Source organism: Pelophylax lessonae, assembly GCF_965119305.1.
Source record: "Pelophylax lessonae genome assembly, chromosome: 3".
Lineage (NCBI taxonomy): Eukaryota > Metazoa > Chordata > Amphibia > Anura > Ranidae > Pelophylax > Pelophylax lessonae.
This window is the reverse complement of record NC_138770.1, coordinates 663,485,298-663,511,061: the sequence shown is the minus strand read 5'-3', so window position 1 is coordinate 663,511,061 and position 25,764 is coordinate 663,485,298. Positions and strand designations below refer to the sequence as shown.

Sequence of the window (25,764 nt, the reverse complement as noted above, 5' to 3'; positions counted from 1 at the left end):
ATCTTCTGAACCACCGGCTCTCACCGATGTCAGTCTGCAATCATGACTGGGAAGATTACCCTGCAGTAGAGTGATCTGAAAGCGAGGCTTTGAATTGCTCGTGGAGCGCATCGTGGAAGGGTGTAATGAAGATGGCAGTGCGGAGGACGGTCTATGTGGACAGCTTTACCCCGGATGCCTGCATACTTAGTATTGTATTGCTACACTTTAGAGGCTCCTCTCTTCTTTTTTATACATGACGCTACTTGTATATCAAGACATCGCTTGTATATCAAGTCAAAATTTATTTTAAAAATGTGCTTGTCTTGCAAAGCGCTCTCAAACCAAGTTACTCTCAAACCAAGGTTTTACTGTATAACATTCCCAAAAATAAAAATTTTAAATCAAATTTGTTTAACATCTTAGGCCAATTTGTTTTCTGCTACATATTTTTGGTAAAAAAAAAAATCATAATAAGCGTATTTTGATTGGTTTGCGCAAAAGTTATCGCGTCTAACTACGGGAAAGATTTATGTCATTTTTATTGTTTTTTTTTTTACTAGTAATGGCAGCGACCTGCAATTTTTAGCGGGACTGCAACATTGCGGCGGACAGAGCGGACCCCTAACTGACATTTTTGACACTTTTGGGGGGACCAGTGACATTACTGCAGTAATCAGTGCTAAAAATATGCACTGTTACTGTAATAATAACACTGGCAGGGAAGGGGTTTACACTGTGGGTGATCAAGGGGTTAAATGTGTACCCAGGGGAGTGATTCTAACTGTGGGGGGGGGGGGGGTTGGGTTTGTGAAATGATCATAGAGACCTGTGTTCCTATATAGAAGGATCACAGTCGCTCTGTGATTATTCCAGAGAGAAGAACGGTCAGATGTGTTTACAACAGCTGACCATTCTTCTCTCTCAGCGGGGAACGATAATGGGTGTCAGGCGGCAATCGGAGTCCCCGCTGCCGAGTGACTTCTACTGTAACCAGTGTATATAACCTTGTAATAAATGTGGGCAAATCCAGGGCTTTTTTTCAGGGGGAACGCAGTTCCGGCACCTCCACTGAATGTATTTTATGCCAAGGAGTGCTGGGGTGTGCTGGAAAGTCTATTGATGCTGGCTGCTGGTAGATCTATTGTCACTGGTGGGGATCTATTTGTGTAGAGGGGGGGGGTTTATTGTTGCCAGGTATATTTATTGTTCCTGGTGGGGGTCCTATGTTGCTGGGAGGGATCTACTGTTGAGGGAGAGGTTTGTTGCTCGCTGTTGGAGGGTCTATTGATGCTGGAGTCTTATTTTGTTGAGGGGGGTCTATTGTTACTGGGGGAGGTCTATTGTTGTGTGACGGGTCTATTGTTGCTGGAGGGAGTCTACTGTTGTTAGGGTGGAGTATATTAAATTTCATACAAATACTTAGTAGCACAAAATGATACATGGTTCTGTATTCTCTAAAAGGGGTGGTACAGTGAGGTGGGTAGGGGGTGGAACCTAGGGACCGTGCTCAGAAGTGGGTAGCCGGGCAGAGACGAAGGGTGACTCAGAAAGGGGGAGTTCCTGCACCTATTTTCGGAGAAAAAAAGCCCTTGGCAAATCTATATACCCACCCAAACTGCGGGCCAGGAGGAGTATTCTGCCTGCCTTTAACTGATTATTGAAGTGCTACTGCTACCATTAAAACCATTGATGGGTCACTATTCCTCCGCTACTCCTCCTCTAGCTGTTCTTATCATCACTATTCTGTGGCCAAATAAAGACTTTGATACGGATGTGCAAGCTGCCAGCTTTCCTTATCCATCTGCATTCTGTTCTAGAGGACATTTGGAGCCAATAGCACCACATGTCCTCACATGTCTATTCTGGGACCCTGAAGTGAGCGCTGCATCTGTTTTTCATTCACTATTCTTCCAACTGACCCCATTGATGGGGTATTATTCTTCCCACTGACAACATTAATAGGGCACTATTCTTCCAACTGACCCCATTGATGGGGCATTATTCTTCCCACTGACATTAATAGGGCACTATTCTTCCAACTGACCCCATTGATGGGGTGTTATTCTTCCCGCTGAAAACATTAATAGGGCACTATTCTTCCAACTGACCCCATTGATGGGGTGTTATTCTTCCCACAGGCAACATTAATAGGGCACTATTCTTCCAACTGACCCCATTGATGGGGTGTTATTCTTCCCACTGACATTAATAGGGCACTATTCTTCCAACTGACCCCATTGATGGGGTGTTATTCTTCCCACTGAAAACATTAATAGGGCACTATTCTTCCAACTGACCCCATAGATGGGGCACTATTCTTCCCACTGACAACATTAATAGGGCACTATTCTTCCAACTGACCCCATTGATGGGGTGTTATTCTTCCCACTGAAAACATTAATAGGGCACTATTCTTCCAACTGACCCCATAGATGGGGCATTATTCTTCCCACAGACAACATTAATAGGGCACTATTCTTCCAACTGACCCCATTGATGGGGTGTTATTCTTCCCACTGACATTAATAGGGCACTATTCTTCCAACTGACCCCATTGATGGGGTGTTATTCTTCCCACTGAAAACATTAATAGGGCACTATTCTTCCAACTGACCCCATAGATGGGGCACTATTCTTCCCACTGACAACATTAATAGGGCACTATTCTTCCAACTGACCCCATTAATAGGGCACTATTCTTCCAACTGACCCCATAGATGGGGCATTATTCTTCCCACTGACAACATTAATAGGGCACTATTCTTCCAACTGACCCCATTGATGGGGTGTTATTCTTCCCACTGAAAACATTAATAGGGCACTATTCTTCCAACTGACCCCATAGATGGGTCATTATTCTTCCCACTGACAACATTAATAGGGCACTATTCTTCCAACTGACCCCATTGATGGGGTGTTATTCTTCCCACTGACATTAATAGGGCACTATTCTTCCAACTGACCCCATTGATGGGGTGTTATTCTTCCCACTGACATTAATAGGGCACTATTCTTCCAACTGACCCCATTGATGGGGTGTTATTCTTCCCACTGAAAACATTAATAGGGCACTATTCTTCCAACTGACCCCATTGATGGGGTGTTATTCTTCCCACTGAAAACATTAATAGGGCACTATTCTTCCAACTGACCCCATTGATGGGGCATTATTCTTCCCACTGACCCCAATGATGGGATATTATTCTTCCCACTGACAACATTAGCAGGTCACTATTCTTCCAACTGACCCCATTGATGGGGCATTATTCTTCCCACTGAAAACATTAATAGGTCACTATTCTTCCAACTGACCCCATTGATAGGGCATTATTCTTTCCACCAACAACATTAATAGGGCACTATTCTTCCAACTGACCCCATTGATGGGGCGTTATTCTTCCCACTTACAACATTAATAGGGCACTATTCTTGCAACTGACCCCATTGATGGGGCATTATTCTTCCCACCTACAACATTAATAGGGCACTATTCTAATAAACTGACCCCGTTGATGGGGTGTTATTCTTCCCACTGACAACATTAATAGGGCACTATTCTTCCAACTGACCCCATTGATGGGGTGTTATTCTTCCCACTGAAAACACTGATAAAGCACTATTCTTCCAAATGACACCACTGATGTCCTACTGCAAAATAAGAAGGCCCTTTGCTTCTCACTTATACCTACAATGGAACACTCTTAGTGACCACTGGTGATAGATAATTGTTTTACTACCACCTACCACCATTGATTGTTCCTGTTGCTCCTGTTGGGTTTCTTCCAATGGCCACACTCTGGCCTGCTGAAACTCTAAAGGCGAGTAAACTGGCCTTGGCTTGGAAAGTTTTAGAAAGCCTCCACTATTCTGTCAATGTCAGAAACACCTTCGCCTTAGAGGCAAAATTAGTAGCAATGGCAGAAGGAGCCATGTCATTTTAAAATCCAACAATATTTTGTTCTAGGGTTGGTGGAGGGCAGAACTCCAAACCATATCAAGACATATAATAAACATTAAAAAGCCAGTCTATTTTTTTACTGACCTTTGCACCCAGCAGTCATAAACCATTAAAGGTGCCAGCCCAGTACTTTTTGACATAGTAAGTAAACACATGGAAAATAATCTTCATGCTAAGCCTCTAGCATTAAGAAACATTAGAAAGAGAAAGAAAAGAGCAGGCATCACAAGGGTCCCCTAAACCGCCTATGCAAATATACCTATCAAAATTCCGTCCAGACCTGCTACTCAAATGGAATCCTAGACGTATTTATCAAGTTTCTTTTGTGCCTAGAACATTCACATTACAATTTATATGATTTATTTCCGAGAGAAAAACCACATTTAATTAGAATGTCATTAGTTCGAGAAATATTTACTGCTTCTTAAAAAAAAGGGTTTCTTCAAATTTTCTCATGATTATAGATGAAAAATTTAACAAACATTCTGAAAATTAAAAATTTCAAAACACATTTCTATTAGGGTCCTTTCACACGGCCGCTCCGCTGCTTTCCGTGTGTCCGCAAATCATCCTATTTTTTTGCGGATGATTTGCGGACATCAATGTAAGTGAATGGCACTGCGGATGTCAGCGGAATACCATCCGCTGACACCCGATTTTCCTCCTTTCAGTTCTGTTCCGTTTTTACGAATGGAACAGAACCCCATTTTTCCATCCGTGTAAAAAACGGAAAGGAAGGAAAATCGGAAGTCAGCGGTGTCATCCGCTGACATCCGCAATGCCATATACTTACATTATGTCCGCATATCATCCGCAAACGGATGGGATGATATGCGGGCACACGGAACGGATGACACAAATGTCATCCGCTCCGTGGAAAAAAAAAAAAAGTCCCGCAGCGGACTTAAGCAGCGGAGCGGCCGTCTGAAAGGAGCCTAAGAGTATGGTCATCTTTAGAAGCTGCACTAAGGCTTGTCCTACATTATCCAATTTTCTTTCCTTCAAACTTTAAAAATCCCTCCCGCAGTGCCATTGTGTTCTGCCACCGGAGAGTGCAGGAAGCCTTTCCCACCGGCAGAATACCATGATCACTGCTGGTGGCTATATCCGGGGAAAAAAAACTGACAGGCTGGCTGTATTAAAGTCGATTGATGGATCGACTTCAGCACAAGCAGCTCGCCCTTAGACAGATCAAAATTTGTCCAGTTCCTGCTGAACCATCTATGGCATGCTTGAGGCCTTCAGATTTAGAATCTGTATGCTAAAAAAGACAGGTGAGCTACTGAGGATGGAGTCGTTTGCTGAAAAAATTAGGTTACAGATTAACTGCTGATTATCCTTGACAATGTACATTCAGAGAACTGGCCCCTAATATTGTACTGCTGACAGATCACATCCTTGAGTAAAGCATACTTTATGTTAAGATCAGTGATGGTATTGTCAAAGCTGGCACTACCAGGTGCCAAAGATAGAGGTTGCTGAAGGGCTGCATCAACCTATTTCTATGGGGCCCCATGATCTGTAGTTATGCCCCTGGACCTGAGCTAAAATCACCTAGGTGAGCATATATATATATTTTTAATTTAAAGACCGTACATCTCTTTTAAAGTATACATATATATTTTTTTAATTTTGTTTAGAGTAGAGAAGGGCAAGAACCCCTGTCAAGTTCTTACAACACTCTAGGGAGATCCACCTTTTCCACTTGTCCTGTTGGCCATTGTCAATGGGACAGAAAGTGATGGGACATCCAAAGTTATACAGTTATCACTAGAACAGGAGATAAAGAAAAATCTACCGGTGCTGACGCCTACTCCAGGGACAACTGTATAAGAGGGGATTTCCCCATATAAGGGAAAGATTTCTTCTAACTTCCTGTTTTATCATCAGGAGAGGAAGTGAAGGGAATTCCCCTAAAATCAGTTTTCATACTCTAGAGCAGGGATCAACCGCAATGACAAGTTACATAGTAAGTGAGGTTGAAAAAAGACATCAGTCCATCCAGTTCAATCTATGATGTGTGTGTTTGCTGTTAACCGTACATTGTATACCCCTGTATGTTGTACATTGTATACCCCTGTATGTTGTGGTCTTTAAGGTGCCCATCTAATAGTTTTTTGAAACTATCAATGCTCCCTGCTGATACGACTGTTTGCGGAAGAGAATTCCACATCCTTACTGCTCTGACAGTGAAGAACCCCCTGCGTATTTTAAGGTTAAACCGCCTTTCCTCTAGTTTTAGTGAGTGGCCACGTGTCTTATTGTATTCCCTTTCTCTGAATAGTTTGTTCCTTATGCTAGGGTGGCCAGTACAGTATTTGTACATTGATATCATATCCCCCCTCAATCGTCTCTTCTCCAGAGAGAATAAGTCCAGTGCTGGTAGACAAGTGATGGCTTCAATACTACTGTGAACTTACTGGACGGATGAGTATACTCTCAGTTACCTAATTCATCAAGCTTAGCCATCCAACTGAGTGACCTGAGGGTCCTTTCTTTTTTTTGGAAGATACTCAATGGATTATTATGCTTGTGATGTGCGAGGGAGGCTTTTTGTTCACACAGCTCACCTTGAAACTACATATCAGATGTTTCTGGTTTAACCTGTGACATTGTTCTTTGGTGGAACGGTATGTCTCTTCTGGACCACATACAGATCCTTCCCCCACAACAGATGTGATATATTCATCAAATAAGAACCAATTAAGGTCACCACCCTCATATTTCTACAACAATGCATAAGGAGACTTTTCATTATATCTATCGAATAGCCAATCAGTGTGTCCCTAATCCTCATTGAGTTCCACCTTTCTCCCTAGTATGGGTATACCATCACCAATTCATTAAACATTCTACCATTTTGTTTGTTTTTTCACATTTATGCATATGGGCCCATTGGAATATTTGTAGTGCTATAGGGGTGGTTGATTGTTTTTAGGCGTGTGTGAGTTTTTTGTACCATTTTAATGATTTACATTTTGCACAGACTCTTTTTCCTGTGATTTTTTTGAATTATTAAAGATTAATTTTGTGTAGCCCAGTGAGTATGTGTTATATCCATACACAATATCTGTTATGTTGGGTGGTTGAGTATAAATCAGGTTTTTATCTCAGTGTTACTCCTAGAGCAGGGGTCTCCAAACTTTCTAAACAAAGAGCCAATTTATTGTCCTTTAGACTTTAGGGGGGCCAGGGAGTGGACATTTTCCCAGCATCAGTGGGAGTAAACATTACCACATTTGGTATTAGGGGGAGGAATAGTGCCCCATCATTGGAATCACTGGGAGGAATAGTGCCCCATCATTGGAATCACTGGGAGGAACAGTGCCCCATCATTGGAATCACTGGGAGGAACAGTGCCCCATCATTGGTATCACTGGGAGGAATAGTGCCCCATCATTGGAATCACTGGGAGGAATAGTGCCCCATCATTGGTATCACTAGGAGGAATAGTGCCCCATCATTGGTATCACTGGGAGGAATAGTGCTCCATCATTGGTATCACTGGGAGGAATAGTGCCCCATCATTGAAATCACTGGGAGGAATAGTGCCCCATCATTGGTATCACTAGGAGGAATAGTGCCCCATCATTGGTATCACTGGGAGGAATAGTGCTCCATCATTGGTATCACTGGGAGGAATAGTGCCCCATCATTGAAATCACTGGGAGGAATAGTGCCCCATCATTGGTATCACTGGGAGGAATAGTGCTCCATCATTGGTATCACTGGGAGGAATAGTGCCCCATCATTGGAATCACTGGGAGGAATAGTGCCCCATCATTGGTATCACTGGGAGGAATAGTGCCCCATCATTGGTATCACTGGGAGGAATAGTGACCCATCATTGGTATCACTGGGAGGAATAGTGCCCCATCATTGGTATCACTGGGAGGAATAGTGCCCCATCATTGGTGTCACTGGGAGGAATAGTGCTCCATCATTGGTATCATTGGGAGGAATAGTACCCCATCATTGGTGTCACTGGGAGGAATAGTGCTCCATCATTGGTATCATTGGGAGGAATAGTGCCCCATCATTGGAATCACTGGGAGGAATAGTGCCCCATCATTGGTATCACTGGGAGAAATAGTACCCCATTATTGGTGTCAGTGGGAGAAATGTTGCCTGAATGTTGATGTCAGAATAGTGTCTCCTATCAGTGGGAGGAATAGTGACTCAAGGGCCTGATAAAGGCAAGCAAAGGGCCGCAGTTTGGAGACCACTGCTCTAGACCATCCACAAAAAAGGATTTTGTACATGTTTAACCCCTTTATGATTGTAATGTGCATAAATGCGGTGGAAGGGTGAGTGGGCCTTAATGTTTAGCTGCTGCATATATGCATTGCTGTGTTGTTCTGAGGCTCACCCCATCAGCACTCCCAGAAGCTCTTGATCAACTACTGACAATTGGGTGGCAGTAGGATGGGTTCCCAATGATGTCAGCACATTCCCACATAATTGGGAGCCCTCCTACTGGCTTCAGGCACCACAGCCCACTTTAAGGTCCAGCTCTTGGCTTCAGCCAGTGCCATCTTAAGAGCATTATAGGCCCCCGGGCAATGCAGTGCACTGGGGCCCTGCCTACACAATCACTCATAAGAATAAAAATGCAAATTATCGATAAGGTGATATTTATTGGTACAGCAGTACCAGGCTAATTACAGCTTCTAAGTTCGGTGGCTGGGTCCGGTGATCACACACACTGACGGGAGTCAGACTCGACTGTCCTGTGTGCGCCTGTTCCCATGGAGGCGGAAAAAGCATTCCTGCAGTTGTTGGCTCCTCATCCACGGCCCAAGTGGCCTGACAGCAGCGCAGGGGTGACAGGCGCTTGTCACCTGCTAAGTTCTGCTGCGGGATAAGCTTGGCTGGGGCTGGATCATTGGGCTGGTGGGGCCCCCGGGCAACTGCCCAGCATGCCCATTGACAGCCCTGGCTTCAGCAGGTTAAATCCCTTAAGGGGGATTCGTCATGGTCACAGCATAACCTTTTTATGACATTATCATTGTAATAACAATACAAACTATCCTTATTTTTAACAATCCAATTTTAAGCTTACTTAAAAATCTCCTTTAATGTTGTGAGTGCTGCCTGTCTGCTGGCCATCTCTTTGCAACACTTTCTGGATTCCCTGCATACTTTGCAGCTTCTCCTCCATTTCTACAGACTACATATCCCATGGTACCTTGCTGCCTGCAAGCAGTGATTCCCATACTGACCCCGCCTCCTGAAACTCCTCCTCTCAGCACCTCTGTAGTTCAGAAGGCAGGCTCTTTGAAATTGGTGACACTGCAGTGCTATTCAAAGGACATAGTGACTAAGTGTCACAGAATTCAAGGAACTAAATGTGTGGGGAGCTTGACAAAGTAAGTTTACAAACTTCAAGATTGTTCAGGTTAGTAGAAGTAGGCGATAAATATTTGAAATAAAATAGAGATGAGTATATGAATTTATATTTTGACCTTAGATACACTTTAACAATCTTTCATGCTTTTCATTGATTCCGTTGATTCTCCCAAGGCCAGTGCATTTACAGCAATGACAATGAGTTTCATTCTACTTGCTGGACTTATCAGTTATTTGCATTATGGAAAATGGGAACATTCATTTTGTAGAAGTAGGAGTAAGACTTTAAGGTGAGAGCTCAGAGCTATGGTGGGGAGAAGATATTGATTAATTTGGCAAGAGATATAAGAAGCCTGGAAAGTCTGAGCCCACCGAAGCCGATCTATAACATAAACTGGCTCCGTACTCCGAGAACAAAGAAGAGATACGTTCCCCAGACTGGCCCACAAGAAACACGGGATACAACTGCTTCTTAGAGAGTTCACATATCTTGCTGGATCAGCAATATGGCTACAAAGTCGGCATTGTTTGGAGTTATTTTTATCAATGGATACTTCGGAATGCTGAAGTGCATTTAGCTCAGAAAAAGATGCATATTTTACATTCTGTCCACTTCAAGCTAAATATATACCAGAGAAACAGCTGAAGAAACAGGACACGTTACCTTGGGCTTTTCATCCAGAATCTGCTGACGGATCTCCTTGTGTTTTTCTATCAGCTTCTCTTGTCTTTTGCTCTGAGCATCTTCTAACTGGAAAAAGAAGAGAAAATAGAAAAACGTTGTCTACTTCATACTCTTAGAAAAGGAAAAATGAAGGGAGAAACAATTGGGCTGTTGTACACTTATGGGTCCACTCAGGGTCACCACGAGAATCATGGGCCCCATATAGCCTGCTTGAAAAGTCTTCTTCACTCCCCCCCCCCCCCAATACAACCTACTTCACAAGGCTTCTCCCCCCACCTGACAGGACTTCCCCCCCCCGTGCAACCTACCCAACAGGGCTTCTTAACCCCCCCCTGTGCAACCTACCCGACAGGGCTTCTTCCCCCCCCCTGTGCAACCTACCCGACAGGGCTTCTTCCCCCTCCCATACAACCTACCGACATGGGTTCTTCCTCTCATAAAGCCTACCTGACAGGGCCTCTTCCCCCCATATAGCCACCCAGCCACCCTGACAGGGCTTCTTCCCCCCTCCATACAGCCTACCTGACAGGCCCCCCCCCACCTGACAGGGCCCCCCCCCATAAAACCTACCTGTCAGGGCCCCCCCCCATACAACCTACCTGACAGGGATTCTTCCTCCCATACAACCTACCTTACAGGGCATCTTCCCCCCTTACAACCTACCTGACAGGGCTTCTTCCCCCCTCCCATACAACCTACATTACAGGGCTTATTTCTCTCATATAGCCTACCTGACAGGGCCTCTTCCCCCCCCATACACCCTACCTGACAGGGCTTCCCCCCCATAAATCCTACCTGATGGGGATTCTTCCCCCCAATACAACCTACCTGACAGGGCTTCTTCTCCCCTCCCATACAACCTAACTGACAGGGCCTCTTCCCCACAAATAGCCTACCTGACATGGCTTCTTCCCCCCTGCCCATACACAACCTACCTGACAGGACCTCTTCTTCTCATATAGCCTACCTGACAGGGACTCTTTCCCCTATACAACCTAACTGACAGGGCCTCTTTCCCCATGCAACCTACCTGACAGGGCCTCTTTCCCATATACAACCTACCTGACAGGGCCTCTTCCTCTCATATAGCCTACCTCACAGGGCCTTTCCCCCCCATACAACCTACCTGACAGGGACTTTCCCCCCATATAACCTACCTGACAGGGCTTCTTCCCCCCCCCCATACAACCTACCTGACAGGGCTTCTTCCCCCCCCCCCATACAACCTACATGACAGGGCCTCTTCCCCCCATACAACCTACCTGACAGGGCCTCTTCCCCCATATAGCCTACCTGACATGGCTTCTTCCCCCCCCCCCGCCCATACAACCTACCTGACAGGGCCTCTTCCTCTCATATAGCCAACCTAAAAGAGACCTTCCCCCATGCAACTGACCTGACAGGGCCTATCCCCACATACAACCTACCTGACAGGGCCTCTTTCCCCCATACAACCTACCTAATTGGTAAATAGTCCCCTCTCCCTCCCTTGTTTTCACACAAGATTCCCACAACTTTCACTTGAATGTGTTGCGTAATGTGATGTTAAGGTAGGTGGTTGGGGGGGCAGCTCAACCACCTATTTTTACAACCCCCAGGTCACAAGTGTAAACAGGGACCTAAAATGTATGCAAACCCCAACAAAAAAACTCATATCTGTTCCCCTTTAGTTTGTTGAATATACCATTGGAAGCATTTTTTTTCACATGTCTTCTTCAGTAAGTTAAAAAAAAAAAAATACATGTTGATTTTTGCAGGAATCCAGGCAGTGAGGAAGCACAATGTTGCCTCCTTGTCGCCTGTTTTGATACCTAAAAACCTACAGCACCATGCACAGGTGAATGGATTGCGTTTGGCAGGCAGGGGGGATAATTCTTGTTGCATGTGTACACCCCCAAAGGCTACCTTTGCAGCTTAAAGAGAAGTGGTTGGGGGAGGGGAAGAATGTTACTCAATTGTGTTTTTTTACCCCCCCAATCGTGTAAATGAGGCCTTTTGCCATCCCTATTACATGCAGGGAATTGAATTTCTGCATCCATGTGTGACTACACCTCCTGGTAGAAACTGATACACTCCGTTCACGCTAACACACCCCTGCGAGTTCCCGGGGTGAGGTTCCGCTGGAGCAGTCTGTAGCCCCCGGAATTTAATTTTCTTTCTTTCTTTCCAGTTTAAGCACACGGAGCGGAGGAGCTGAATAATGACGGTGTCATTATAATCTAGTTGCTTCAGTTGGCTGAACAAAATATTCCACCAGAAAATCAATGTATTTGATTAATAAAAAACTGAAATTTTCATCAGAATCAATATTTTATAACATGGCCTGTGCTAGCTGCCAAGTCAGATCATGTGGCACCCGGTCCAGCACTTTAACCCCTTAAGTCGCCTTTCCCTTTAGATTGTAAGCTCTTGTGGAGCAGGGCCCTGATCACCCTCCTGTACTGAGTTGTATTGTAACTGGAACTGTCTTCCTTTAGATCAGGGGTCTCAAACTGGTGGCCCTGCAGCTGTTGCAGAACTAAAATTCCCATGAGGCATTGCAAGGCTGACAGTTACAAGCATGACTCCCATAGGCAAGGACTTGTAGTTGGAGGGCGGCCAGTTTGAGACCCCTGCTTTAGATGATAAAGGTCAATATAAATCCTGGATATGAATAATAATAATCTAGCATAAACCTCTGCATCCACAGTGATTGGCTACACATATAACGGATTTATTACAAGATGCTTTTGCTAAGGGTCCTTGCACACGGCCGCTAAAAAAAGTGCCATTTATATCAGTAAGAGTACAAGCACATGAGCGCCAAAAAATTCAATGCAAAGAGTTTTTATCTACAGATCTGAATGCAGATGAATTGTTTTCATGGAGACATGTACTCAGTGCTGGGACAAGGCCATTTAGAGCCCAGGGCGAATATGCCAAACTGCGCCTTCTGCCCCCCTCAAGATCCTAAAATATATGAGCATTATGTGTTAGCAAATCCCCCCCCCCCCCTTTCCAGAAAAAAAAATCTTCCCCCCCCCCACTCTAAATCCTCCTCCCAGCACAAAACCCCCCTCCTAGCACAAATACCCCCCCCTCCCAATCATCCCTACTGGTACAGATCTCCCCCCGAAAAACAATCCCTCCTAGCACAAATCCCATCCCCCCTCAACCATATCACCTCTTCTAACACAAACACCCCTAATCTCCCTTCCTAGCACAGATCCCCTCCCCCGCTCCCAACACAAATCCCCCCAAACCACCTTTCCTAGCAAATTCCCATCTTACACCCTGCTGCCCCCAATATTGTGGTGCCCCCCCCCCCCCCACATCTTACATGATACCACAGTGCCCAGGGCAGCCGGGTCCCTCTTGCCCACCCCTTGTTCCGGCCCTGCATGTACTGTACATTGGTGCATAAAAGTACTCTGAGTTAAGAATTGTAACCAAAAATAGAAAAATCTGCATCTGAGGACAGGCATGTTATGCACGTAGGTGTGTAAAGGCATTGATGCAAAAAAGTGCATTCTAGGACTGAAAACAGAGCAGGAGGATAAATAACATATTTTAATGCATATGAGTCTTTACTCAATAAAACGCAAGCATTTTACTGATCAATAACTCCAAACCATTCTGTTTTTATGGACGTATGTTACATTTTACAAATTTTCATGGGCTGAAAAAAAAAAATCAGTTTTAAATTAACTGCTCTGCCCTTACATCAGGGTCCCCATGAGAGCTCTCCTTACATCAGGGTCCCCATCAGAGCCTCCCCTTACATCAGGGTCTCAATGAGAGCTCCCCTTACATCAGGATCCCCATCAGAGCCTCCCCTTACATCAGGGTCTCAATGAGAGCTCCCCCTACATCAGGAACCCCATCAGAGCCTCCCCTTACATCAGGGTCACAATCAGAGCCTCCCCTTACATCAGGATCCCCATCAGAGCCTCCCCTTACATCAGGGTCCCAATCAGAGCCTCCCCTTACATCAGGGTCCCAATCAGAGCCTCCCCTTACATCAGGGTCCCAATCAGAGCCTCCCCTTACATCAGGGTCCCCATCAGAGCCTCCCCTTACATCAGGGTCCCCATCAGAGCCTCCCCTTACATCAGGGTCCCCATCAGAGCCTCCCCTTACATCAGGGTCCCCATCAGAGCCTCCCCTTACATCAGGGTCCCCATCAGAGCCTCCCCTTACATCAGGGTCCCCATCAGAGCCTCCTCTTACATCAGGGTCCCAATCAGAGCCTCCCCTTACATCAGGGTCCCCATCAGAGCCTCCCCTTACATCAGGGTCCCCATCAGAGCCTCCCCTTACATCAGGGTCCCCATCAGAGCCTCCCCTTACATCAGGGTCCCCATCAGAGCCTCCGCTTACATCAGGGTCCCCATCAGAGCCTCCCCTTACATCAGGGTCCCAATCAGAGCCTCCCCTTACATCAGGGTCCCCATCAGAGCCTCCCCTTACATCAAGGTCCTCAGAGTCTCCCCTTACATCAGGGTCCCCATCAGAGCCTCCCCTTACATCAAGGTCCTCAGAGTCTCCCCTTACATTAGTGTCCCCAGCAGATTCCCCCTTACATTAAAGACCCTCCTTACATCAGAGTCCCCATCACATCCCCCCCCCCCATCATCAGGGTCCCCATTAGAGTCTCCCTATCAGAGTTCCCCTCACATCAGGGTCACCATCAGAGTTCCCCTTACATTGGAGTCCCCATGATAGTTCCCCTTTACATTGGGGTTACCAATCAGAGCTGCCCCTTATATCAGGGTCCCCATCAGAGTTCCCCTTACTTTAGGATCACCATCAGAGCCTCCCCTTAAATCAGGGTCCCCATTCGAGTGTCCCCTTACATTAGTGTCCCCAACAGATTCAATTCTACAACCGGGTCCCCCCTTTCATCAGGGTACCCATCAGAGTTCCCCTTACATCAGAGTCCCCCTTACATTAAAGACCCTCCTTACATCCGGGTCCCCATCACAGCCCCCCCCTATTATCAGGGTCCCCATTAGAGTCTCCCTTACCTTGGGTCCCATCAGAATTCCCCTCATATCACGGTCACCATCAGAGTTCCCCATACATCGGGAGCCCTGTCAGAGCTGCCTCTTATATTAGATTCCCCCTTACATCAGGGTTGCCATTAGATTCTCCCCTTACATCGGGGTGCCCATTAGAATCTCCCCTTACATCAGGGTCTCAAGCAGATTCAGTCTTACATCCGGGTCCCCCCTTACATCAGGGTCTCCCTCAGAGTTCCCCTTACATTAGGGTTCCCATCGCAGTCCCCTTTATATCAGAGACCCTCCTTACATCGGGGTCACCATTACAGCCCCCTCCCTTACATCATGGTCCCCATTAAAGTCTCCCCTTACCTCAGGGTCCCCATCAGATTTCTCCTTACATCAGAGTCCTCAAAGGATTCCCATTCACTGGGGCAAGCACATCACTGGCTTATAGGACCTAGATGGGAGAAGTAAAGTCCATAGGCAGCCTCTGCTGACCTGAATCCCCAATCATTGCATATTGAGGATACGCCATTGAGCCTGACTTAGGGCCAGACAAAACTGGGTAGGGGCCAGATGTAGTTTGGAGATCTCTGATTTATGAAGAAACTTTTGTGCTAAAGGGAACAAGCCTGTATGATCGATAAAATTTTAATGGCGGCATGCATGTAGCCTAAAGGACACTGCACGCGGCTGCAGCATTTTTATCAGTAATTCTTTTCTGGATCAAAATGTACCAAATTATTTTCCATGAGTCAATACACACAGCGCATAAAGATCAGTAAAACCGTGATTTGTTCAGATCTGTAAACCGAAAAATAGAATAATTTGCCTCCACGGTCAGTGATTTATGCATGTATGCATCTATATGTGTGTAAACACATATACTGTAGATGCGTACATGCATTTATCTCTTTATGCGTAACTTCATGGCTGAAAAAATAAATTGAAAATGTTATGGAAATGTATGCCTCTACTGTATATGCATATATATGTAGCACCCTCCTAGGTAGGTGCTAGGTAAAAGCATTGTTTTCTCTGCCTGCTTCACAGGGGAACCTGCTTATTAGTTCTGCCTGTTACATGTGTTCATGTATGATTAATTTGGTCTGAGGGAGTGTCCCCACTGTATCCACTAGGGTACCCTGTTGGACAGTGGAGGAAACCCAGCCAATGACACACAGGCTTTTGTGGCTGTCCCAGAGGGTTGGCACAGGAGTGGTGCAAACTGAGATTGGTCATAAAAGCCAAGGGCACATGTGACAGGGCGTCTTTGGGCGGGAAGCCAGGTCCCAGGAGGAGGGTGACGTCTGTCTCTCCTCCTGTCAGCAATGAAGGTGGTCACAGGCAGTCGGCCTAGTGGACCAAGTGCGATGCTGAGCCAGGAGGTCCAGGATACTGACAAGTGGAGCTGAAGGCAGAGCAACCCAGGGAAAAACAGTGTCCGCGAGTACCGGGAAGCTTGCCAGGGGTCTGCACAGGAAGGGGACCACTCCAGTGGAGAGTCAGTGGACAAAGGGCTAGCATGCACGGGAAGTAAGAAAGGGGGTGCCAAGTCAGGACCCTGAAGATAAATTCAGTCAAGAACCTATTTTCTACTTCACTTCAGTGGCAAGGTGAAGCAGCGGCCTTGCCGCACTCATTACATTAGTGTCCCCAGAAATTGTGCATAGTTCAAGTTGGAGTATCCCACTCATCCCTTCTCCCATCCAAGTTCTAAAATAAAACACAAAAAAAAACAAATCTCCTGGACTGTTCATTGTCTGAGCCAAGCGATAAAGTGATACGTTTTACAGACTGTTGTTATGGGTAACCCAAGGGAATCCAATCTCAGCATCTCCCAAGGGGGCTACATCAGCACTTTACTTGTGTGTTTTATGCAGGATATTTTCACCCTGACATAGGATTCGTTCACACATGTGACTATTAGTGTCATGCCTTTGAAAAGCGATCTGTGTGATATGTCACCTCCTCTCTGACTGTTTTTTATCCTCAGAATATCAACCCACCATGCCACAACCGCATTTACTGAACGTGGCTACAAGCCAGTTGCGGCATGGCACCATTCATTTTAATAGGTTGCGTCCGGTGGCAGTACCGTCTGCCGAATGCAATGTGCCATTTCATTTTTTGGCTTTGTGGCCACGGCATGTGTCCAGCTAGATATTCAGGCACCTTCTGTATTTTATGATGCCCTACTTGAAATGCATTACTATCTGGCTTTAAAATGTTTGTTCAATGGCATTATTATTAATCCTATAGTTTATATGTGAATTCAACTGCAGCCAGTTTCCTTAAAGCAAGCTGTTCTGGTTGGACGTACAATGATGTTCCGGGGTGGTATTCCCAGTAATTAAAGTAATGAAAAATATAAATTGGCTTCAAGTACATGTTTTTCATTTATCAAGTAGTGTAATTAAAAAATGCTAATTCACCCCAACTGATTTAGTTCAGTGTGCAGAGCCTTAATGCTATCAGAAATACAACTTTCAGAAATAATTATTTAGTTAATCTCTCCAATGAAGCGCTTGCCAACTGATATTCGGCTAAGTTACCCTGGGCCATGATGAATTGTCTGACAATAAAGTGGTTTGCCCAGAGCATTTTACTCTTTGATACTGCCAATATGGACGCTTTCCTTTAAAGCAAAGTGACATCATCCACTATTTGAGTCCTATATGACAGTGACAAGCTGGATGCGTACACAGGATAGTGAGGGCAAGGGTGGCCCAACCTGGAGTGGTCTCTTCAACACTAAGCATTTTCCTACTTTCCTTTATAGTTACACATATACTGAATATATATATATAAATGGAATTTTGTAAAATCTTACCGTAAAATCCTTTTCTCTTAGCTCATTGACAGACGTAGTCCTCGGTGATACAGCACCTTCGGGTTATGTTGCCTCCACAGGAGCAGGACTAGACAGGAAATTAAAAAGCTCTGGCCACACCCTAGGGGCAGTCCCAGAGGGTATATCCTCTCTCTCTCTGCATCAGCAAATCAGTTATGTGAAAAAGCAGTCTTTAGAGATTTTAACCCAACCCAACTCAAAAAACAGAGGGGCGGGGACTACGTCTGTCAATGAGCTAAGAGAAAAGGATTTTACGGTAAGATTTTACAAAAATCCATTTTTCTCTAGCGCTCATTGACAGACGTAGTCCTCGGTGATACAGCACCTTCGGGACGTCCCAGAGCAGTATCACAAATGAAGGGTGGGAAAATGAAAATCAAATCCCAATCTAGAAGGCCCAACCGGTGCCAACTAGAGGTTTACAATGCTCATCCTTAATGATGAGACTCAACAAAAAAGAGAAATTTTTTTTTTTTTTTTTCAAACAGAAAAAACCCTCGAGGTAGACCACCGGTCTCCTCAAATTGCGGCCTGCAAAACCTTGCGGCCAAATGAGGCATCCGCCGATGCCGTCACATTAATTTTATAGAATTTTGTAAAGGTATGTACCGACGACCAGATGGCCGCTTTACATACCTGGACCACTGACGCCTGATGGCGAAAGGCCCAGGAAGTACTGAGCGCTCGAGTGGAGTGCGCCCTTACAGGGAACGGAGGACTCTGACCCTTAATAGAATAAGCCTGTACCACCGTCTGTCTAATCCATTTGGCAATGGTCGCGGCAGATGCAGGCAAACCCTTTCTGGGGCCATCCGTGATCACAAAAAGTGAATCCGTCTTACGGAATGATTCCGTAGCTTTCAGGTATACCCTGATTGCCCGAACCACATCTAAGGAATGCAACGCATGTTCCCGATGATGCTTGGGCTGAGGACACAAGGAAGGTAGTACAATATCTTCGTTCAGATGAAAATCTGAAACCACCTTAGGAAGAAAAGATGGCTTAGGATGAAGTACTACCTTATCCCTATGAATCACTAGGTATGGGGACTGGCATGATAATGCAGCCAGTTCTGACACCCTGCGAGCAGAAGTAATAGCCACCAAGAAGGCCACCTTCTGGGATAAAGTAAGCAAGGGAATCTCCCTGATGTTTTCAAAGGGAGGTTTCTGTAGAACCGACAAAACCAAATTAAGATCCCAGGGCGGTAAGGGCGCGCGGACTGGTGGAGCCTGGATGAAATTCCGCACCAAGGACTTGGTAGCTAAAGGCTTCTGAAAGAAGATTGCTAATGCTGAAACTTGACCCTTGATGGTGCTCAAGGCTAGCTTCTGCTTAACCCCTTGTTGCAAAAAGGCCAATATTCGAGTCACCGAATAGGTACGTGGAGGAAATCCTAAAGATTCGCACCACGCAATATAAGTCTTCCATGTGTGATAATAGACCTTGCTGGAAGTCGCTTTCCTTGCTTTAATAAGGGTAGGAATGACTGAAGTAGACAAACCTCTGTCCTTCAGTACTTGGGTCTCGATGGCCAGGCCATTAAAACCAGCGACTGTAAAGCATGATGGTAAATTGGTCCTTGAGACCACAGACACTCCCTGAGACGAAGTTCCCACGGAACGTCTGCGACTAGCATGTCCAAGTCGGCCAGGCCGGCTTGAGGAGGCCAGCCTAGAATTTCTAGGACCACTGGCGCTGATAGAATCTGAACCAGGCGTCCCTAGAGCTATCTGGCCCCGACCATCCGAGAAAGTCTGGTCGTTTTCTGTTCCCACACATTTATCAGATACCTGATTGTTATCAGGAAGGGTGATCTTTTCTGGTTGAACCTCAGGGACCGAAGTCACCCGACTAGAGGCTACTTGGCCTATCTGGTCAACCAGATCCGATTCCTGTGAGGTATAGGGACCAATCTTAGGAAAGGTAAAGGAAAAGATCTATTCAGGGAACGGTAACTACCGCTTCCTGTAGTACTTAAATGTTGGAAGGGAAGAATCGCACCGGTAGTAGTGGTAGATGCTCGATCTAATGTCCTGAATACCGGTGAAAACGTCCCCCCACCCTGAAACCGGGTGGGGGCGCACCTTCAGGCTGTGTACTCCTTTGCTTCGGGTTTGGCTGGGTTGGTCCTCTGCTTGTCCGACCAGCCCTTCTTGAACCCTCCTGGAGGAGTCTTGCCTTTCCCGCTAGTACCAGCCGGGCGCCCTTTATGGGCGGTAAAGAAAGGTCCTCGCTTGTTGCGAGGTCCCTTAGCTTTAGCAGCCTGTGGCAAAAAAGTGCTCTTGCCCCCAGTGGCATCCTTAATGATTTCATCTAGGTTGGCCCCAAATAGACGATTCCCCTGAAAAGGGAGATTTGTCAAGGTCTTTTTGGAACCTAGGTCAGCTGACCAGCATTTTAACCACAGCACACGTCTGAGGATCACCGCTGACTTAGATGCATGCCCTAATAAGGGAGTAGTGTCCAAGGCTGCGTCACAGATAAACTGTAGCCCTTGTATAATCTGTTCCATCAAATCAGATGTCTCCTGGGGAATATCTTTTCCCCTAAGGTCTTGGCGTACCATTCTCGCCCATTCCGTAAGTGTCTGGGAAACTAGACCAATAACAATTACTGGTCTAAATGCTGACCCTATCAGAGAGAAGATGGTGCGGGACTCTGCTTCCATCTTTCGATCCACCGGATCCTTAAAGGACGAAGTGTCCTCCACTGGGATAACCGTGGCTTTATTCAGCCTGGAAATAGGTGGATCCACCACTGGTGGTACCGTCCATTTCTTAATGATGGATTCCTCAAACGGATAGCGTCTAGCAATACGCTTGGAAATAGTAAAGGTACGTTTAGAATGCTCCCATTCTCCTTTAATCTGATTACCGAAACACTTGGGTACAGGAAAAACCTTCACCGTTTTGATGGGCTTATTAGTACCAAAAGGAATCTCTGTTTCAGTTGCCTCTGCCGGTAAAGCCTCAAGTTTTAAGGTTTCCTGCACTGCCACAACTAGTGCGTCCACCAATGCTTCTTCCTGAATTATAGCGGGAGAAGAAGCGTCCTCCTCACTGTCTGAGGGGGCTTTACCTGAGATAACAGCCCTTGCAGAGGAACCTGCAACTGCAGTGACCATCTCTGAATCTGAGTCAGAGGTGTCAGATAGTATAGGGGTAGGCGGGGGTCGCTTCCTTGACCCCCGTCCCTGACAGGCCGCCTCCACCCGAGCCACCATAGACTCCAAAATTGCTGTAAATGACTCTACACTCTGTGCACCGGCGGGTCCCGTGGCCCCCTCGAGGGAAACAGGTGGGGGAATATGTGTGGCAGGGTCCATGATAATTCCAGTCACTTCCTGGATAATATAATACAAAAATAAAAAACTTTTTTTTTTTTTTTTTCGGACCCCCAGCGCCACAAAAAGCCCCTTAGTGTTACCTGCTAGAGATCCCTATCGATCGAAAGAGAGAGAGATAGACCCCCAGGCTCACCACTTGATGCTCAGAGTTTATCTGCAACAGGTTACAGCGCTGTCTTGACAAACAGGAAGTCTTTTGGCTGGCTGCCCAGGAAGAAAGGAGGCGGCTCCGCCCCTCTGCACGCCTTCCGGCGCCTCCCCTAGCTCCACGAGGTGTTTGGATCACCTCAAACATGGCCGCCCCCATGCTGGAGACACGAGGCTACGCCAAAATGGCGGCTCGTGCGATCCAGCAAAAAAAATGGCGGCGGCCTGTACTGAATAGCGGTGTGCTGCAGGGCACACAACGCTCTCTCTGCATGGGGATTTGGCGTGGTTGGCGGTACCGGCCCTGGCGGACCGCATGGCCATTCGGGAGGCCTGCTAATAGCTGGAGATCTGATTAGGAAGGCAGTCTACATGTCCGTGGCTTCTGACTGGTAGGTAGCTTATTCTTATCACCGTAAGATTCCCAGAATGCCACTGATTACAATCTTTTTAACATGTATACAATTAGATTGTTAGCTCCCAAACCAAGCCTCCTGGCTTTTGCACATAAAATCACACTCAAAGTAGGAGGATCTGTGTCATTTATAGGATAGAGAGGGACTCTATCTTACCATACAGAGAGGGGCCCGCGTTCACCACAAGACCCGTCAGGGGAAAAGGGGGAACATACTACTCACCATACCGGAACCAGGCGGGCACCAACTCCTGACAGTACCCCTCTCCACCGAGGCGGGAGGGCTGTCGACCGATATGGACGCCGTGACTCATGGTCTTTGGCGTTTCAGCGAGACGTTTAACTCGCGGGGTCAGTCCTTTAATGGGACTTTGTCGCGGCCGACCCAGCGCGGAGCTATGGCCTGCACGCGCTCGTAGGCTGAACTGGGGTGACCACCGGATCTCAACATCCAGCCTGTCGCCCAGTTCAGCTTTCTTGCTTGAAGATCTCACAGGAACACTGGAGAAAAAAAGCTGTCTAAAAAATCTTTTAACCACTTAAGCCCCGGAGGATTTGGCTGCTAAACGACCAGAGGGTATTTTGCGATTCGGCACTGCGTGACTTTAACGGACAATTGCGCGGTCGTGCGACGCTGTACCTAAACGAATTTGGCGTCCTTTTTTTCCCACAAACAGAGCTTTCTTTTGGCGGTATTTGATCACCTGTGCGATTTTTTGATCACGCGCTATAAACAAAAAAAGAGCGTAAATTTTGCAAAAATAGCAATATTTTTCCCTTTTTTTTATATGAAATTCCCCCAAAAAAAATGTAAAAATCAAAATTTTTTAATATTTTCGGCCAATTTGTTTTATGCTACCTATGTTTGGTAAAAAAAATCGCAAAAAGCGTATTTTGATTGGTTTGCGCAAAAGTTATTGCGTTTACTAACAAAGGGAAAGATTTTTGTCATTTTTGTTGTTTTTTTTTTTAACGCGTAATGGCGGCGATCTGCGATTTTTTTTGCGGTACTGCGACATTGCGGCGGACAGATCGGACCCTTGACTGACATTTTTGACACTTTTGGGGTTACCAGTGACATTTCTACAGTAATCAGTGCTATATATATGCACTGTTACTGTAAAAATGCACTGGTAGTGAAAGGGTTAACTTTATTTGAGAGGGAGGGGCTGTGTGTGTCCCTAGGGGCGTGATTCTAACTGTGATTGGCTGTGGCTTCAACTGTATGCAGAGTGATCAATGGATCTACATAGTAGATCCATGTGATCATCTCTCATACAGAGAGGAGAATGACAGGCAGCTTGTTTACACAAGCTGCCTGACTATCTCCCTCTCCCCCGCCGATCGCAGAGTGGCCGGCGGCGATCGGGTCCGCCGGTCACACGCGCGGGGGGGTCCGTGACCACGCGGGAGCGGGAGCGCGCCTCCGGCGGCGCGCGCTCGCTCCCTAAACCCTCACAGGCGAGCGACGTAGACCTACGTCACTTTGCCTGTGAGGGGCTGACCGCCGCCGTAGATAGTCGTGCGGCGGTCGGCAAGTGGTTAAGAAAAAAATCTTGCCAGGACCTAAGATCCCAGCAAGGTATCTAGGTCCTTACTCCTAACTAGACAGAAAATAACTGATTTGCTGAGGCAGAGAGAGAGAGGATATACCCTCTGGGACTGCCCCTAGGGTGTGGCCAGAGCTTTTTAATTTCCTGTCTAGTCCTGCTCCTGTGGAGGCAACATAACCCGAAGGTGCTGTATCACCGAGGACTACGTCTGTCAATGAGCGCTAGAGAAATATATATATATACACACACTTAAAAAAAATACACATATACAGAGACTAGCTACCCAGACCGTCTCCCAAAATGACATGCCTGATTGTAGTATTGATACATATCACATAAGGTATTCTTTGTTACCTGTAGATGACCAACCACTAAGCTATGGCACGGAGAGTATATTTATACCTTTAAAATACTCAAATACAGGGCACGCAAGAGGTAGGCCAAATTCGAAAAGATGTGTATGTTGTGATAAAGCACACTGCCTTGCATTTCCGATGTATTTAACAAAGGCTAACATCAAAAATGCAGAATGCAAGACTCAACAGACAAGATTTCCAACTCAAAAGACAAGGCAACCAAAATAATGGAGAAAATGCCTAACTCAATGGGACAAGACACCCAACTCAATAGACAACACCTCCAACCCAACAGACAAGATCTCCAACTCAACAGACAAGACCTCCAATTTAACAGACAAGACCTCCATTGTAACAGACGGTCTTCCAATTTAACAGACAAGACCTCCAATTTAACAGACGGTCCTCCAATTTAACAGACAAGACCTCCAATTCAACAGACAAGACCTCCAATTCAACAGACAAGACTTCCAACTCAACAAACAATATACCCAACTCAACAGACAAGATACCCAACTCAACAGACAAGATACCCAAATCAACAGACAAGATACCCAAATCAACAGACAAGATACCCAAATCAACAGAAAAGATACCCAACTCAGCATACAAGACACCCAACATAACGGAGAAGATAGCCAACGAAAAAGACAAGACTTCCAACTCATCATCCAAGACACCCAAGATAGCGGACAAGACATGCAACTTAATGGACAAGACACCCAACTCAATAGACAAGACCTCTAACTTAAGAGACAAGACCTCCTATTTAACAGGCAAGATCTCAAATTCAACAGACAAGACTTCCAACTCAACAGACAAGATTACCAACTCAACAGACAAGATACCCAACTCAACAGACAAGATACCCAAATCAACAGACAAGAAACCCAACTCAGCACACAAGACACCCAACATAAAGGAGAAGATAGCCAACGAAACAGACAAGTCACCCAACTCATCATCCAAGACACCCAAGATAGCGGACAAGACATGCAACTTAATGGACAAGACACCCAACTCAATAGACAAGACCTCTAACTTAAGAGACAAGACCTCCTATTTAACAGGCAAGATCTCAAATTCAACAGACAAGACTTCCAACTCAACAGACAAGACACCCAACTCAACAGATAAGATACCCAACTCAACAGGCAAGTCACCCAACTCAACAGAAAAGTCACCCAACTCAACAGAAAAGTCACCCAACTCAACAGAAAAGTCACCCAACTCAACAGACAAGCCACCCAACTCCACAGACAAGCCACCCAACTCTACGTCCAAGACACCCAACATAACTGACTAGACATGCAACCTAATAAACAAGACACCCAACTCAACAGACAAGGCAACCAACATAACAGACAAGGCACCCAAATCAACAAACAAATCATCCAACTTAATAGGCAAGACACCCAACAAAACAAAAAAGACTTCTAAATCAATGGTCAAGACACCTAATTCAATGGACAAGACATCCAACATAATTGACAAGACACTCAACATAATAGACAAGACACTCAAGCCATGCAACTTAATGGAATACATAGGTGGGAACAAGTGCTTATCAAAGCAATGGAGTTAATTTAACAGAAAATCCAAAACAACGGTACAGCGCTAATAAGGTGCATTCAGTGATAATAAAGTAAATATAATAGCACCTTAATATTGCACAGTTATTTTGTACTATGGCACTTTAATACTTCACAGATTTATGTACTTTAGCACCTTAATATTGCATAGATATATGTTCTTTTATTTTTACATATTATCACTGAATGCACCTTATTAGCGCTGTGCCGTCGTTTTGGATTATTGAATTGCTTTGTAGTGGTAAACCCAGTTTGTATAGCAGCCTTTTTTTAGCACCTTTAGTTGATTGCATACAGCCAATTGTTTGCGCCGATATATTCACTTTTGCACTTTGTGATTTAACAGAAAAGCACAGAAAGTGTATTTGGCTTAATGAACAAAGCCAAGCCATGTTCACTTTAATCATACATTTTTTTTCTAATTCCCCTGCACAAGATTGTGAACTCAGAAGGAACACAGATTCACTTTATTCACTAATATAAGAGCCCATCCTGTGCTCTTTTAGTAAAATAACCCCAATGCGTAATCTCAAGTTCG

At 45.7% G+C, this 25,764-nt stretch overlaps 1 protein-coding gene across 1 annotated transcript in view; it reads right to left on the bottom strand.

Annotated features, from left to right (window-relative positions):
* Positions 1-25,764, bottom strand: part of PLCB1 (phospholipase C beta 1) — a 1,154,983-nt gene that overhangs the window by 84,299 nt on the left and 1,044,920 nt on the right. Inside the window, exon 31 of the mRNA XM_082249959.1 lies at positions 9,954-10,040. Within this exon, the coding sequence (XP_082106085.1) occupies positions 9,954-10,040 (87 nt within the window). The remainder of the gene's footprint in view (positions 1-9,953; positions 10,041-25,764) is intronic.